The sequence below is a fragment of the Bidens hawaiensis genome, unplaced genomic scaffold, assembly GCF_021521415.1.
Source record: "Bidens hawaiensis isolate Kalapana, Puna unplaced genomic scaffold, B.hawaiensis_p1.1 tig00011664_1, whole genome shotgun sequence".
Classification (NCBI taxonomy): domain Eukaryota; kingdom Viridiplantae; phylum Streptophyta; class Magnoliopsida; order Asterales; family Asteraceae; genus Bidens; species Bidens hawaiensis.
The window spans coordinates 17,880-36,744 of NW_027491920.1; the positions used below are offsets into that span (position 1 = coordinate 17,880).

At 34.5% G+C, this 18,865-nt stretch overlaps 1 protein-coding gene and 1 pseudogene across 2 annotated transcripts; one reads left to right on the forward strand and one right to left on the reverse strand.

Annotated features, from left to right (window-relative positions):
* Window positions 1-292: 292 nt before the first annotated feature.
* LOC143538680 (putative serine/threonine-protein kinase At1g54610) lies at window positions 293-4,777 on the reverse strand (annotated as a pseudogene). The gene is made up of 7 exons (XR_013136292.1): window positions 4,107-4,777; window positions 2,568-2,852; window positions 1,811-2,128; window positions 1,527-1,748; window positions 1,351-1,445; window positions 1,117-1,224; window positions 293-1,025 (listed from the first exon to the last, which is right to left on the reverse strand). The product of XR_013136292.1 is annotated as a putative serine/threonine-protein kinase At1g54610 (transcript).
* A 4,378-nt stretch (window positions 4,778-9,155) lies between these two features.
* Window positions 9,156-11,924, forward strand: LOC143538681 (putative protein phosphatase 2C 47). The gene is made up of 4 exons (XM_077032181.1): window positions 9,156-9,823; window positions 10,424-10,628; window positions 10,716-10,921; window positions 11,369-11,924. The coding sequence occupies exons 1-4, from the start codon at window positions 9,588-9,590 to the stop codon at window positions 11,922-11,924; spliced, it is 1,203 nt and encodes a 400-aa protein (XP_076888296.1). The 5' UTR covers window positions 9,156-9,587.
* Window positions 11,925-18,865: the final 6,941 nt, after the last annotated feature.

Here is an 18,865-nt window from a genome sequence, read left to right on the forward strand (position 1 = left end):
TGAGCCAGTTCCTTTCCTTGAATATGTTGCTAGTAGCTGGATTCTCACTACTTTATGATGACATTTCGCAAGTTAAATCCTTTTTCACAAACACTTAGCAGGATCCCCACTTTCTTGTAGCTTAACAGGCAAGGAGACTGTGTTTTAAGGGCTTTAGCTCACTGCCTTTCACTCACAACAATCCCATTATCTTGTGACAGATCCCCTTTGTCATTAACATTAGTAAGCACCGCCACTATTATAACTGGTAAGCCTAGCTCATTATCGCTCTAATTGTTGCCCATCATGTCAGTTTTCTTCAGAAGCTCATCAAAACAGATTGCATGCATAAATGAGTTTAGGTGAATGTGTAGAGACACAAGGTTGGATCGAACATGAAATGAGGTTCTCCATGAATGCGTATGGGTGACTATTGACTAATATAAGGGGAGAAGATTGAAATGGTTTGGGCAAGTGAAGAGAAGACACACGTACACAACGGTAATCAAGATTCAATATTTCTTGACATGGTTTGTATAATTGTATTACAACCTCATTTACGGGCTATTAAAACCACCATTTTTGAAAAACTAATGAATCGTGCCAATGCCATAAAAGCACAACTTGTAACCAAATAGTTAGTTATCTATTTATTGATTTTGTAGTATAACCATATGAAACAAATCCAAAAAGACAAGTACAATATATAAAAACAAGAAAGATAACAAATGTCCCTAATGTTTATCATCTAATCCAAAGAGTTTGGATATTTTCTCAATATCTAGATGTCGAAAATCAACATTCGACATGGACCGACGATTGATCCCATTTCTGTTATCTTCTGCATGGTTAACCGATTGTGTGATAGACGCGAGTAAAAGAGGGAAATTCTTTATATTCTTTAAAGCGTTCGGGTGAGCTTCTGTTATTGCAGACCGGTTGCTTGGAGGATTTGAATCGAAGGCGAGTGTAAACGGTGGTGAGGGTATCTTTTTCCTTTCACCCTTTTCTTGGCTTATCGAGTTCTTGTCAACATGCTTCTCGTGCTACATTAAAAAAAAAGAAAAGCATATTGATAATATAAGTAACAAGTATTGTTATCGGTATAGACCTAAGTAATTACATGTAATTTCTTACCTCTCTAGATGTCCAGAATTGTCAGTTGTGAGTTCACTAAAAGACACATTTCTTGTATGACCTCTCTGGGATTTCCCCTTTTTTTGCTTTGGTTTCAAGGTTCTGTTCCTATGACAAAATTACTAGTCAATGATACAACACACCAAAAAACTATGTAAAAATAATAATGAGATGACTCGCGAGTCTAAAATGGAAAAACAATCAATTTTGTTATATTTACAGGTCATGACATACCTGTTTCTATCATGGAATTGCATGGGTTCATCCTCCTCTTTATTCATAACAGGCAAACCCGAGAGCTCACTCGCTAACGGACTTGAACTGAAGAACTGTCAACAAGAACATGCAGATAAGCGCGACCCACAAACATAACAATACATAAAGAACTAATTACTGTATATTTAACTAACACTGTTTTGTAGTGCAGAACCACAAGTCCCACGTGTTAACGGGTCGAGAGCTAACAATGCGGTTAAAAGACCAATAGAAGAAGCCGGAAAATTTGCAAACGCTTCATGAAAACTCGGAAGATAATTTTGAGGCGGTATGAAAGTTGTCGGCGGCTTAATTGTTTTCCAGTAGTCCTCATTTGGAGATCCACAAAGCTTAAATATTTTGTGAAGTTGTTCAACCTGCAAACAAAGTTGGTTACAAATTACATGCCAATTCGGTTAACCTGCTAGAACTAACTAACCTCGGTTCTTCCGGGCATGATTGGTCTGCCAACAAACATTTCAGCCAAGAGGCATCCAGTACTCCAAAGATCAATACCGACTCCATAAGCAGTAGTGCCCAAAAGTAGCTCGGGGGCTCGATACCAAAGGGTCACAACACGACTCGTTAAGGGTCGTTTTTGTTTAGGGTTGTAGTAGTTTGCCAGCCCGAAATCGGCTATTTTTAGCATCCCATTTTGGTCTATTAATAAGTTGGATCCTTTTATGTCGCGATGTAGAATTCCTCTCTCGTGACAGTGTTCTAGACCGGACAGTAGCTGCTGCATATAACACTTTACCTGTTTTTTTACAATACATAATACAATCAGGAGTTTTTTGTTACTACAAACAAAAAAGGCTAATATTGTTGTTTAGCGGTGGCAATTTTGACCCGTTTAACTAAAATTTGGTTGATTTGGATTGTATTTCTTCCTCAACAGGTCAAATGGGTGCACTTCAAAAAGTGTAAAAATGAATGAATTATTTCAAATGGGTGAAACTGGTGTGTGCTTGAAACCGAAAAAGTTTAGTTAACCCGTAATCAAAAACTAAAATGACCAAAGCCAAACAAAAATTTGATTTTATGCTTTCGACTTTTGACCCATTTGACTTGTTTCCCATTTAGCTAGTTTAAGATTTACTGTTTACCCATTTGACCCATATAAGTAAAGAGGTCGAAATTATCACCCCTGACGAATTTAATAGCTTAAGATCTAACTAAAAGTGTTTAAAGTGGACCTGTGGTTCAGTGAGTCTTCCTTCGGGTCGAGAAATCACCCTAGTCAAATCAGACTGCATGTATTCAAAGACCAGATAAAGACTATATTGCATTCTAGATGTTGCAAGACCTTCAAGCTTGATAATATTTGGATGGTCTAGTTTTTGTAGAATAATAATCTCTCTTGCCATAAACTTCACACTCTCGGCCACTGACGTATCAAACCGAACTTTCTTTAACGCTACTATCTTTCCCGTATCCCTATCCCGAGCTTTATACACATTGCTATAGGTTCCATGGCCTATCTATAGTGCAAAAACAAAATAAAAGAACAAAAAGTATAAGTTCATCACTCATTGTATGATACCACCACAATCAAGAACAAAGATATTTAAACAAGTAACGCATACAATCACCGATGAATTATTACAGGGAAAGTTAGCGTACAGATTAAATTAGTGTGATAACTGTGAGAATCAAGTAGTGTAATTATCTAATTATATCAATCAATCAATCATACCCAGTAAAGTCTCACCGACAGCAAAGCTATAAGTAGGGTATGGGGAGGCTGGGATGTAGGCACACCGTACCTCTATCCAAAGGAATAAAGAGGTGGCTTCCAGAGAGACCCTCGGCTCTAAGTACATGTGTATGAAGCAAAATAAAGGAAATCAAAGTTTAACAGTTATATAAAAACTACTACTAATAATAATAATATTAATAATAAGATCACAGTTTAAAAGCTATATAAAAACTAATAATAATTATAAAAATAATAATATATGTAAGAGAAATACCATTATGGTATGTGACCTAAATAAGTTAAGTCTAAGCCCTAAGGTATTCAATTCTCCCTAAAAATCCTTAACTTTAATTCTACTTCTCCACGAATCCTATCCTCAACCATGTCCTCGGAGAGGTTTAGGTCTATCAAATCATGCCTAATCCTCTCATCCCAAATCAATTTCGGTCGTCCTCTACCCCTCCTCCCCTCTATAGTAATGTTTTCTACGGATCTAACAGGATTCGTCGTCTGTCTTCTCTTCACATGTCCAAACCATCTCAATCTCCACTCTCTTATCTTGTTTGCTATGTTCGCCACCCCTAATCTCTCGCGAAACACAGCGTTTCTTATTCGGTCTAGCCTTGTGTGCCCACACATCCAACGTAGCATTCTCATTTCTGCTACCTCCATCTTCCACACTTGTGCCTTCTTGATGGTCCAACAATCGGTTCCATATAGCATTGCAGGTCTAACTGCCACCCTATAGAATGTTCCCTTTAGTTTAGTCGGGAAACTCTTGTCGCACAATATATCTGTGGCTGCTTTCCATCTACACCATCCTACCTGAACTCGATGGGTCACATCACTGTCTAATTCCCCATCGCTCTGTACAAATGTAATTATCTAATTATATATGTAAGTAATTACACTATCGATGTTGTAATTACACCACACTATAATTACACTATGTTTGATATATAATTACACTACTTGATTCTCACAGTTAGCACGTTAATTTAATATGTATTTGATCCAAACTCGAATTATTACTAACCTTAGCAAGCTTGTCGTATGAATCAGCCGTTTTAGAAACCAAGCGCGCCAAAACATCACTTGGAATATTATCAACAAGCCATTTCGGCCATCCGTTAACCAACTCATCTGAACCAATCTTTTTACCAACTTTCAGAGTCACCACACCATAGCCATCACTACCAGCCTTCTTTTCATTAGCGTCATCAACACCACTCACCTGATCACCTTTCTTCACACTGTTTTCCTTCACAGGCACTTCATTGTAAACTTTCTGTTCAACATTAGGTTTTCCACTATTTGTAACATACCCATTATCAACCTTTAACTTATGCAGACTAGTGCTACGAGACTGCTGACGGCTATAAGCCGGAGACGGCTTTCCCTGAACACAACCCATACGTGGGGTTTTGGGTTTTTGTTGATCTGGTTTGTACGTATAATTGGAAGATGGGTTGGTGATGGATAGGCCGGCTGAATTAAGAGGAAAAAGACGAGAAATGGAATCGGGATAGGAATTAAGGCTGTGATTACGAGGGGAAGGAAGGTATGAATGATAGGGAACAAATTAATTATATTTGGATTTGGCGGGCATGGAAAGTTGTCATCTTCCCAAAAACCATTTCGGGAATTGAGATACTCACCAGTCACCACCTCAATTCTTTATATACAAAAATGCATACAATTGCAAAGGACAAGCATGCTTTTATATTCTAACTTTTTATTATTATTATTATTATTATTATTATTATTATTATTATTATTATATTTTGAATAAAATATTCATCTACAGAACTTTTTTATTTTTATATATTTTGGTTGTTTATTTAAACTAGCATATGCCCCGGCGTGTAGCGCCACAGGTGTGTTTAACGTAAGTTTTTAAATCGTGGGTTTTAGATGTTGATAAAAATATGCAAATTATAGCGGTGCATTCTACAAATGCAACAAAACAAAATGAAAGGAAGACATGAAAGAACTTTAAAAAAACCTAAAAAAGAAAAAGTAAATTTATTAAAGTTTATGGATTAAATAGTAACTTTACTAAAGTTAATGAATAACAATATAAATTAGATTAAACTAGTGTTCATCAACTCGGCGCAATGCGCCGGGCATGTTGAATTTGTTCTTGTACCGTCGTATTGTAACGGTGCACTAATATGTTTTCTATTGATACTGTAATTAAACCAAAAAACTAAATTTGTAGAAATAAAAACATTAACACGTAAAAAATTAGAATACTTAAAACAACATTTATTCGGTTATGTTTGTTACGGCACGGAATAAACAACACTGGTGAAACACAAGCGTTATAACACATAAAATAAATTTCTTCAAATTAACATTTAAAAACTGAGTGTTAGTAAAACCCGAACATTGATAAAACTGAGCGTTCTCGGTCCCGAGCGTTGCGGCGGTGAGTCAACGCAAATTTGGTTGGTTTCGGTTACATTTTTTATGTTACCGGAAATAAAAAAAGGTCGGTAAAACATGAACGTTGTCGGTACCGGGAGGTGCGTCAGGTGTTGTCGGTCCCAGACGTCGTGGTGGTTAGTCGACGCAAATTTGGTCGATCTCGGTTACGTTCGTTACGGTACCAGAACTAAAACAAAATGCCTGATAAAATCTAAGCTTTGGCTGTCCCGCGAGTTGCAGTGGTGAGTCGACGCAAATTCGGTCGGTCTCAGTTACGTTACTTACGGTACCAGAATTAAAACAAAAGGGAACTCGGGCATTGCGGCGATGAGTTGACAAAACCTTAGCGTTGTTGGCCTCGAGCTTTGTGACGGTAAGTTGACACAAATTTAATTTGTTTCAATTACGTTCGTTACGATACCGGGAAAAAGGAATAAAAAAAACAACTTCGTCCAAACTCGAACCGCCACCTAGCCCAATAAAATACCTAACGGCACCAAACTTTCATTTTATATATATTAGATAATTTCAAATTTCCTCCGATAAAATAATTGTAGTTTTATCAATATTTACAGGTTTCTTAATTTTCTTTCTTCCTCATGAAGGAAGAAAACAAAGTAAGAAAAATACAAACACATAGGGGTAGGGCTAACAGTTTAAACACGATACACGAATACACGAAATAAACCTACACGACTTTAACATGTATCATGTATGGACTTAACAGGTTTCGTGTACTAAACAGGTAGACACGAATCCAGTGTTCTAAAAACTGGTTCAAACCGGCCGGTTGAACCGGTCAAACCGGATTTCGCACGGTAGACCGGTATTTTGAGTCCGGTATTTATGACCGGTTTGTTATAACATCGTACCGAACGTTTTTGTTTAAATTACCGGTTTTTGCTAGCAAACCGGTTGTAAGGCCGAGAAATTTTTGATATTTGCGGCCCATATTTTTTCAAAATTACGTTTAACCCAACAATTAACATTCAAACGTGTAAACTTTAGAACTATTTTTTTAAAATTGAGTGTTTTTGCATTATTTTTTTTGAATGGATTAACTTTTAGATTATTTTTTATTATAGAAATCATTTAGTTTTGGATTATTTTTTGGATTAAAGTTACATTTATAGGAAATAATAATGAAAACTATTCAACCGGTTGAGCATCCCGGTATAACCCGGTTGTACCATTTTTTAGCCCAATTCGGTACAAGTAAAATACCGGCTTTTAAAACATTGCACGAATCTACTTTTTAATTTTCGTTTCTAAATGAGGTAAAATGCATGTTTACCTGTTGAGTACACGATTAGATTTTTTGTAAATAAAATATATAATAATATAATATGTTATATACCTTAAATATTTAACCATGTATTTTTTTTCCAAACAATTGAACCCGATGCACACCATTCCAATCTAACATTAAATAGACGGGGCACAAACCGTTCTCCGATTCTCCTTCTTCGGATCTCCAGTAGTCTAGTGGTTTCCCTCCACATCTCCGGTAGTCACAACCCTTTGATTCTACGGTCTACCTCTCTACATTTCTGATTCTCCGGAAGTACGGCTTTCTCGCAGTTGCAGCGACGCCACCGGACATCGAAAGGCCAGACCCTTCTCAGATTATCCGGCAGGTTCCTGTCTTATCGTGTATACCTGATATTAACAGGTCTGGGTTCAGGTTTGGGATACATGTACACGATAAGTTTTTGTGTCGTGTACAGGTATACGTGTTTCGTATACGTGTGTTATCGTGTTCATGTATTATCGTGTACGGGTGTAAAAAATATGCCAGCCCTACATAGGGGTATTCAAAATAACCGAACCTAAATAAGCTAAATAGGGTCGAGTTAAAATGGTCAAAAAGTATTAATCGGCCCGCATAACACAAAGTGTTAATAGGGTCGGGTTCGTTTTTGGAAAAAAGTTTGGGTTAACCCGAATAAGCCAATTAGTGGTGATACTTAACTTGATATGCAATATTGATGCAAAGACAAAATAAACACTAAAAAGTCAATACTAGAAGTTCTATAGAGGAATTAATTATTCTACTTGTTCGTGAACCGTTCGGCGGGAAGTTCATTTATGTTGTGTTTATGTATATAAACAAATGAACATGTGCACGTGTTTCATTCGTTCATTTATGTTCGTGAGCATTCGTTTATGTTCTTTTATGATCGTTCATTTATATTCGTTTACATATTAACAGAAAATTAGTAAATATTATTTGTATCCTACAAATTATATCACCCTAATATGTTTTATATATATGTTACCTTGTATTCATTTAAGTATGTTCATTTGTGTTCGTTTATGTATTCTTGTGTTTGTTTACGCATGTACATATATTTTCATTTACGTTCATTTATCTTTGTTTAATTATGTTTGTTTATTTCCGTGAACTGTTCGTTTAGATTTTAAATGAACGAACATAAATGAACACGGACATATTCAAATTTTAAATGAACAGATATGAACACAAATATTATTCGATTAAGTGTTCGTGTTCGTTTAAAGTTAAATGAACGAACACGAACATGCTCTTATTCGTGATCGTTTGGTTAGTTTAGAGACCTATATGCAATAATAAGATAATTACTTGAGAAAGAAATTGAAAATTCAGTTGAATGATAAATATTGCAGTCCACCAGTTACCAACACAAAAATAAAATTAAAAATAATGAGCAACTCGACTTACTCGGCCCAACTAACTCGAACCTGATTAACCCAAACCCCAAATCTCAATAGGGTCGGGTTGCAAGTTAGATTATTTTTTTCAAAACCCGACTAACCCGACCCAACTAACCCGAAACCCGATCAGGTTAACCCGATTAACACCCCCTACAAACACATATGAAATCATAGAACTCAAATAGACAGAAAAATATAAAGATAATCACATAAAGCCACCTAAAATGTAGATAAATCTAAGCCATGTGATACATGCTAAGACAAAAAGGTATCATTCAGTTTACCAAGTTTTAAATTTATAAAAATGATTTTTACTTAAACTATAAACACACACAATTGAGCTAAGAACCCGTCACGTGTAATATAGCTTTGGATAAGAACCAAGTATAGTAAACAAACACAACTTTACTACTCATTTTTTAGTTACCAAATAGTGTACTTCGTTAATTTTAGAAAGTTTGGTGAGTTTTTGCAAAACAAAATAAAATAGCAATATAAAATGGAGATAATAAAATGGCGTTGCTTTAGGTTGAAATCCACTTGGAATAAATTAATCGGCTAATTATTAGTTAAGTGTTTTGGCTGTTATGTATGCGTTCCGCATGACACTTCTAGGGATTATGTTTTTGTGGTTATTATGAAGACGGCAAGACGCCCCGTTACTCCCGAGGAACAATCTTCTCCAACCCATGAAAAGTTTTTCAGGCCTTTCTTGGGTTAGACATTTTTGGCTAGTTAACTAGTTTTACTTCCTTAGTGAACTTATTAAAAGTACATGACAATTAACAAGCCACAACTGATATAACAATTCCATTAGCCAACTCCATCGTATGCTCTATATTTGAACTTTGTCGAAAATTTATGTCTTTTTATACTTTAAATTTTCTTTTTTTCTAATCTAATTTTAGTTTAATTATAGTATTATCATCTCCCATGAAGGTGTCTCCCCACGTGTGATGACCATCTCAAACTCAAAACAATGGTCCTCCCTCTCCCTCTCCCTCTCCTACTAGTTTGCATCCGGAATTCACTCCCTTCTCTTCATCTTCTTTATTACATCCCTCTTCTGTTTCCTCTTTCCCTCTTTCCTTCTCCGTCTCACTCGATTCATGCACATGTTTCATTCTGTTTCTTGATCCAACAAACAAGCATTCGCATATCAACCACTTTTCATTTGGCCTCAGGTTCACGGAATGGAAGACTACAGCTTCACTTTGATCAAAATCATGTATTATTCCGCCGCTGTTGGCTGCTTCTGGATCGAGGATTGATTGATTAAATTACACGTACAATGGGTGGTGGTTGTCCATGAACTGTGGAGATTAAGTTTTATGTTTATTAAAGTTTGCATGCTAACCATGTGTTTGATGGATTGATTGAGATAAAAAGTGAAATGGGTCCTGGTACTGATGTATTGCCTCAATGTGCTTCATTGGATAATAGTAGTAGTAATAATAATACTAATAAGAATGGGTATTCAAAGGAATCTGTGCCTCCTATGGAAGATGATGATGAGCCTGAGGATTCAGATAATGTTAATCAACCGAAGGCTGCTAAGCCTCCTAGAAACTATCAGCCTATGCGACATTGTACTAGCCAGGCCATGTTGGCAGCCGGCACCTCAGATTCGGTCAGTAAATTTGATTCGTTTTGCATGATCCTGCATTGACTTAATTACAATGGCTTCATAGAATGGGTTGTTAATATCCCACATTTCTGCTATTAATATAATCAACTTTTCATGATTTTGTTTTGGCACTTAAGTGATAGATGAGTGTTACACTTACACTTTGTTTTGGTTGTGACTGCAGTGTGTTGATGGTATACTTATAATTTGTTTTGATGATTTTCGGTCCTTTTTTTTTTGGCCTAAAATTTGCTAACAAACTTACCCATATTTCTATTTTTATGAATGAACTTAAGATCTTTGTCATCTGGTCCATTTTCCCATGTTTTTTTGAATGATTTCAAGTGATAGTTAGATGCCACACTTATGAGACCAGAAGGTTGTGGGTTCTAGTCTCACTTGAGTATGGAATATAATTCGAGTAAAAAAAAGATATTTGCCGTTCAGAAAAAAAGTTAACTGGTCTAGATTCGAAGCACTACAAATGCTGGTGTGTCAATTCAAAGATAAGATTATATGAAGTTAAAACTTATAATAACTGATAATGTGATTATAATATGGTAATTCTGTCATCTGGAATGTTTTAATTGTTCTTTTTTGCTATTTGTAAAGAAAACATCAAATGAAGGAACTGGAACGAAATCACCACAGAACGAGAGATGTTCATATTCACCCATCTTTCGCTCTGGAAGTTGTTCAGAAATGGGTCCAAAACCGTATATGGAGGACGAATATATTTGCGTAGACGATCTTCGAGAGCATTTAGATGCCCAACGGGACTACCCTTTTCTTGGGGCTTTTTATGGGGTAATTACTTAAACTAATTTAACATGATTAATTAATTCTCTAAAGCAGTCTTGATAATGCATGTGTCTCATTCATCTATTATTGCAGGTGTTTGATGGGCATGGCGGCGTTGATGCTGCATCGTTTACTAAAAAAAACATTCTTGAGTTCATTCTGGAAGACTCTAGTTTTCCAAAGGGGGTGAAGAAAGCTGTAAAGAATGCTTTTGCTAAAGTTGATCATGCACTAGCCGACACTAGATCTCTCGATAGTTCCTCTGGAACAACAGCATTGACCGCCCTCATATTAGGAAGGTTAGCTACATCATACTCTCTAACATGCCAAACATAAGAAAGAATTAATTACACGGATGGTTCATGAGGTTTACCAAACTTGAGACCAAACTTGCAATATGAATAAACATCAGGTACCATCCGTGTAATTAACTCCAAAAGATATCTATATATGACATACACGGGTCATCATATCTCATTAACTTGTATCATAGTATGTATGAATTTATGTAGGGGTGTTAACGATATGGGAGCTCGGCTCTTGAGTAGTTTTTTAAGCTTGAGCTCGGCTTGAACTCAGCTCGTCTAAAATAAATATTTTGAAAGGGTTGTGTGGCATATGAAAGGGTACAATAGTCACTTAACCAATTTTAATGCCCAACACTAACCATATTAACTTTTTTGTACCATGGATGAAAGCAAAAACTAGATAGTTAGGAACTCAAGAGCAGCTCGACTCGTTTACAGGAACATGTTAATTGCAAATGCTGGGGACTCAAGAGCCGTACTAGGAAAGCGAGGAAGAGCAATCGAGCTTTCAACCGACCACAAACCAAGCAGCACATCTGAAAAAATCAGAATCGAGAAACTTGGAGGTGTTGTTTATGATGGGTACCTCAACGGTCAACTGTCAGTAGCGCGTGCACTTGGTGACTGGCACATGAAGGACCCCAAAGGTTCAGATGGTCCTTTGAGTGCCGAACCAGAGCTCGAAGAGATTACGCTATGTGAAGAAGACGAGTTTCTAATAATCGGTTGTGATGGTTTATGGGACGTGATGAGTAGCCAATACGCGGTGACAATAGTAAGAAAGGAACTTATGTTACACAATGATCCAGAAAAGTGTTCTAGACATCTTGTTATGGAGGCTTCAAAGAGGAATAGTTGTGATAATCTTACTGTTGTGGTTATATGTTTCTCATCAGACCCTCCACCGAAGATTGAAATACCTAAAATGAATAGGCGCAGGAGCATATCGGCTGAAGGACTCGACGTTCTAAAGGGTGTGTTGGGTGATGCTTGAAAATCGGTTCGTGTTTGGCTATTATCACAAAATGGCCATGTTTTTTTGATTTCCAAATTTTGTTTTCTATATCAAGTTGTACAAAACACTAGTTTCATTTTCTTATATATTTTTGATTTATTTTCTTCTTTGTTTTTTTTTTCTGTTATGATGTTGTTTTACCAATTTTAGCATCACTTGTCAACTTTTCTACTTGCAAATAAAAACTGTTATGTAAGGAAAGATTTCAAATTCAGAGAAATTTTGCAAAGAGATAATTTAATTTCTAAGGGAGTTGTTGCACTCTTGTAATCTCAAACCTTGTTGTTTATAAAACAATTGTTTTCTTAATCAAGTAGAAAGTCAGAAAACAAAGGTGAGGAATCAATTGAAAAGAGAGAAAACAAATCAAGGAGGAGTTCACATACACAATTTGGTGAGACATCATTGTTTTGGTCAGATTAGTAATGGAGATCCAATTTGAGGAGTACAAACAAGAATTGATCAACTTACAAGCAACTTATACATGTTTCATGTTTGTGAATTTTGTGTCCTTTCTTATGTACGTTTCATGCAAGAGGTGCTTTCAAAAGTTGAGAGAAGTTTCGTAAAAAGTGACGAGGATGAGGAAGAGACGAGGAAAAGTGATATTACGGAAATTACTATGACCCCATATATTATTTATGCGACAACAACATGTCGTAATTGTCTTCGTTACCTTTAATGATAATTAATTTCATTCCTGTTACATCCTTTTATTTTTATTCGGCCTCTTTCTTATTAATCTTTCTAAGGCTTGGGCTTTTTCCTTACCAATATATTTTGGGGGTGTTTGGGATTCCAAGCTTATAAAAACTCCTTATAACTTTTTAATAAGTTAATAAGTTATAAAAATGTAATTTATTAACTTTTTTCTCTCACGTCAAAAGCAATCTCAAACCTTATTGCTTTCCAAAGCGTTGATAAATTTTAAGTTGATGATAATAAGCAATCTCAAACACCTCCTAGCCAACTCTTTCCTCTCCATTTTCCATCCAGCCTTTTCTCTTTCCTCTCCAAAGACTTGGGGCGCACTGTTCCAAACCATGAATGCCCAACATATATCATTGACCCGATATGTCCTTACCTGAAATTTTGATGTAGGGTTTGTCAAAATTCAAGTACCGAAAAACACTAATCAAATGGGAAACAAAAGTTATGACTCCGTCATTGGCAAAAGGTAAATCGGCTAGCAAACAAGTAAAATGTATTAACTAAGATGATGAGAATTTTGTACCGGTTGTAAGATTGGGAACAACCGGAATCCTTTTAGTATATCAAGACTTTAATGTGTTTTAAGTAGAATGCCAACAGAGATTTCTCGTTGGTGTGCTTAAAAGTCCACTAAAGCAACCACTAGGCATTGAAGATTCAAAATGTCTAGATCATGTCTATTTAATGGACATGCGTATGTATGGTTTGAAACAAACACAAAGAACATGGTATGTGGTACCACTTATTTACTTTAAACAAGCATAAATGACATGTTTATCCATGTGAACTAGCATTGAATTCAGTTAGTTATATATTTGCATACGGTTGAAAATGTAACATCCGACCTTCATACAAACCACAAACCTATATCGTCCGTTTTACTTATGAAATGCTCAAGTTTTGTTTTTTTATTACCATTTTGCTCAAAAACTTACGTCCTGCTTGTGGTGCACACATATAATGTATATATGTGTGAACCCTCGGGTGAGCAAAAGTGAAATTGCACTAATTTTGACGTTATTTTACTAATCTAGTGAAAATAACGTTAAAAGTGGCAGAAGGTTAATCAGGCATCATGTGGTGGCGTTGATAGCCAAAACACAATGGTACATGCATCAATCAGTCGTTGTCCCAATGGTTGAGTGTTATATGTCTTATGTCCAAGGCTTGATGCAAAACTACTATAGAGCCGGGGGTCTCACCGGAAGCAGCCTCTCTATCTCTATGGAGTAGAGGTAAGGCTGTCTACATCTTACCCTCCTCAGACCCTACCATAACTTTGCTATTTGTGGGATATACTGAGTACGATGATGATGATGATGATGATTTGCTCGAAAACTTACAAGGATATCGCCTATCACGGATTGCTCTCACACAAGCAAGCTTAATTGTAGAGTTCTCGTATCATCCATAGCTAATGCACCCAAAACGTGTTGGTGGTATATGAGGTAAGCCAATACTTATATTATAAAGTTCGTAAATCTTCTTGTCACGTCCGATGTGGGATTTTTCAAAAATAGTACAATATTTTCCCTCCTCTTTTTATCAGAGACGCGTCTTCCTTGGTAAGGTTTACCCTATTATCTCAATAAGAATTGTGAGATTTGCTTAAATCAATTTTATCTTTGAACTGTAAGATTTGCTTAAATCAATTTTGTCCTTGAACGTCACACGATTGAATATGATACCATTTTCAACACCCTCCATAAATCAATTTTGTCCATTTATTCACAATAAACTCATATATTATTTTGGTTGTCCTAGTGAACTTCCAACTAGGTAACTCAGTATGAATTGCTTTCATTTAAATACGCTTAACGATGTAGTTTATCACATCATCCACAATTAATACGTCTAGAACATGTTATTGGTATTTGAGATCAAAACATTTATTACGAGTCGATCTCTCTCATGTCTACCAACATTATGGGATTTGAAGTCTATGGAAGCTGATGCGAGTGTTGGGGGGGGGGGGGATTTGTTGAAGCACGCGCGGGTAATTTCCATTGTTTTAAAAACCGGTACGTACCGGCGAATTAAACCGCTTATACCCGATTTGGTGCGATATACTGAGTACGATGATGATGATGATGATGATGATGATACCTGATTTCGGTAAGGCAGCCGGTATTTAAAGCCCGGTATTTTTAGGGGGTATGCTTGAACATCATACCGCCGGTTTTTTAATATTACCGTTTTAAACCTATCCTGACGCCAAGAGATTTTAGGTGTTTTTTTGCGGTTCATACTTTTTAAAATTGACTTTTAACGTAGTGGATAAAATTAAATCGAGTAAACACAGTAAATAACGATTCATTAACCAACTAAGTTTGTATCCTGCAAATCCAACGTTGGTTTCTTTACAACTTTAGTGATTGATTAATTTATATACAAAGTACAAACATCTTATTTGACTCAATCATTGTTCATGTGTGATGTTTATTAATGTATCTTATGGTTAATTTTTGAGTTGGTTGTCTTATTTATATGTAATTATAGGGTAAACTATTCAATACAATTGAACCTTTCAATACATCTTTGTCAACCGGTTACGGGTTGTACCATTTTTGAATCAAATTTGATACGAGTAAAAATACCGATTTTAAAATATTGGTAATTTTAATTTTAGGGTGTCTCTAAACGTACCCCCCCCCCCTCATTTTTACTAAACATACCCCATCCCTCAAGTTTTGCATTAATACAATTTAAACCTTTTTGTTTTTCTTTTACAATTTTATTATCTTTTATTATCATTATTATTTTAAAAAGTTTTTTTTATTCTTTAAAGAGTTTTTCTTTTTCTTTTTTTTTTCATATTATAAAACTTTTTTTTTGTTTTTTTAATGACAAAAAAAATTGCTTATGTAAAAAACATTTTATTAACTTAAAAAGAAAAAAAAAGTTTTATAAGTGTTTAATACTTTAGAGTATGTTTTTTTAATAGTTTATAGAGATAACTTACACTTTTTTAGGAAAAAATCACATTGCTTTTAATCAATAAAAGAGATTAAACAACATCGACTTGATTAACAAGTAGGTTCTTTTCTAATGTGACAACAATTTATGCCCAAACTTAACAAAATATATTCAAAGAATATTTTTTTTGTCATGTGGGAGACATATAATAAGGTAAAAATAAAAAAATCGTTTAATCATTTTTATAAAGAGATTATATCATTATTTCTTTAAATATATTTTATAATGATAATAAATATTATTATTATGGTACAGAATAATAAACACAAAAGGAGAGAGAAAAAAAAAGCTTTACAAAAAATAATTATCAATATTACTATTATGATAAGCTTTATAATAAATACTGGAGGGTAGTAATGTGTCAAATAAAATTGTTAAAGGAATTGAAAGTCTAGCGGATGGGGTATGACAAATACACGAGGAGGTACTTTTAGCCTAACCCTAATTTTATTTTCATTAAAGGCAAGATGTTATAGTAAAATAAGAAAGTAAACCTTTAATTTGAATTTTAAATTACTTTTAGTTACACACGTTTAGGTATTAATCATACTATTAAATTGTGTATATTAAATAATGTGTTTGTTGTTAGATTAGTTGGTTGGTTTATAGTTGTTTTTGTTCATGTTTTTGGTTTACAAATGGCTTTTGTTTTCTTATTTTTATTTATTTATTATTGTGTTTATTCGGTTTATTTTTGTTTGGATGAACTATAAAATCTTAACTTTCAATATTAGACGGATTTCTTTTAAGTAGGGATGCCGGATTTGCATTGACTATTATAGATCAAAATATCATATTTATAATCTATATACATGAGGTTGACCGAATGGCGTTGCCAAATTCAAGTTTTAATAGTCGTACAATATCGTTAAGTAAACAACAATGAATTGTTTTTACTCGACCCATTTTGACCCAACAAATTTAAACATTAACCGTTATTTACCATTCACAAATATTCTTGGATTCGCCACTAATATTGATTTACAACGCTAACGTCCCCGCACACCAACAAATGATTGTTTAACCACAAGCATCAAATCATGTTTCCAACATCCATAAATGCCTAATCTAACAAATAGTGAAATAGGAGACATGTATATTTGAAGCTTGCATAGATCATGTTCATATGCTATAAGTATAAACCAACATAAGTCCATATTCTTCTATGGTTTGACTTTTACATACTTAATGATCGTAAGCTCATAACTACATAAATGAGCATGTAATGAAAGCAGTCATCCTTAAAACAACCTTAAACCAAACATCAAACATCAATAAGTCATATAAACCAAGAATAAACCACAAGATACACAACATACTTATGTACGTACACAAGATCGAGATCAAGAACATCACGAACCATAGGTGTCGGTGAACTTATTCTTGATCCACTTGAAGCTGTTCCTTAAAGAAGACTTGAGTTTGCCTTCTGTTGTATACATGTTATATGAAGCCACTCGTTTCCTTCTCTTTATTTCAGGATTTTCCCGGTCCCCCGGCCCATTGAAGCTAAATGATTTATCGCGATCCTCAAACGCAAACCGGGCCTCGACATATGGTGTCGAGTAGTTTGGAAACGATTTACTTTTCTCCATGATCAAATAAAGGCTTCAAGAGGTAGATACCTTAAAGCTACATGTGTGTTGTTGGATTGTTGGTGTGTGACTTTATATAGCCCCACTAAGTTGTGGTATTGCTTTAACATACAAACTACAATAAAGGACTTTCATTTTTTATTTTCATGTGCACGAATTTAATTGGGTGCAAAAATAATTAAAGTTATCATAGAAAAATAAAATTAAAATAATTTGATTACATCATTTGTTATAAATAAACAATTGGATTTGGAGGTGGCTAAATACATATTTATATAAATAAATTAAAGATGATTAATTTAAAACTCACCTAAACATTTCTAGTGACAAAACTGTTAACAAGAAGATGAACTAACCGATTATTATTATTATTATTATTATTATTATTATTATTATTATTATTATTATTATTATTATAATAATATATAATAATAATAACAAAATAAATTTGTATATATACTGTATGAGAACCCAACAACCAAAGGTCGGGTTTGAATCCAACCCTTTTTTTTTCTTTTTTTTTTTCGCTATAGTTTGTATCCAAACAATCATGTCATCAAAGGTCCAAAACAATCCTTTCACACTAGATGTACACACACGCGTGACGGGCCGAATATATATTGATTTTGAAATCTTTCTCAAAATATATGAATACTGATAAACACAAAACATGGGTGTGCGGGATCGATGGTTTTGACACAAATAAAAATATGAGTCCGCCAATTCAAAACTCGTCAACTAAACACGATATTCACACCATGAATTTCTCATCCTAATTGTTATAATTAAATCAGTATAGTTTAGTAACTCGGTTCTTATTTTTATCTTTTATGTCGTCACTATTCACTATAGATTGTACCATCATATCTTACAATCTAAGCAACTCTCAAATTATATAAAGGAACAAGACGCATAATCATAGATTCAGAAAGTTATTTAAATGAGGGTTGGCCAACAAATGTTCATAACTAACAAATGATAAAAGTTTTAATATCAAACAAATGATAAAACTATTTCATCTCATCATATATGATTTTGGTTGAGAGAATATAAATGCTTTTAAACAAGAGTATTAATGATGAATGTTTGAAAAATTAAAAGCATTAACTATATAGAAAACAAAGGAAGGGGCCACGGTATGGCATGGGGCATGAAGTGACTTTGATTTTGAGAAGGATGGATCCAGAGATAATGGTTGTATGCTATTATGATTTGGATTCCATTATTGATTTTAAAAAACATTGTTTGACTTTTTTATAAGTATAGATTATTTGAAAAGTATCGGATATAACATTAAAAAAACCGAGCCAAAGTTAACAAAAAGGCCAAATCAAGAAATTACTTAAATTTGGCCCATCAAATCCTGATTGTTTTTACCTTACCATTATAGTCGTCATAATTGTCTCTTTGTTGGAGAAGATAGTTTCGTTTCTTGCTATCCAAGTACACAAATGTATTAAGGATGACCATATGTATTGGCTTATCCCTTCACAACTAAAACTGTGGCTATGAATATGTCTTTGATCGAAAAAGCAAAAATCAGTGAAACTCCGCACCGTTACTTATTCCTTCACAATTAAATCATATATTTAGGTTGATATTTATTAAAATTTAAAAAGCAGGGTTTTCAGAACTCGG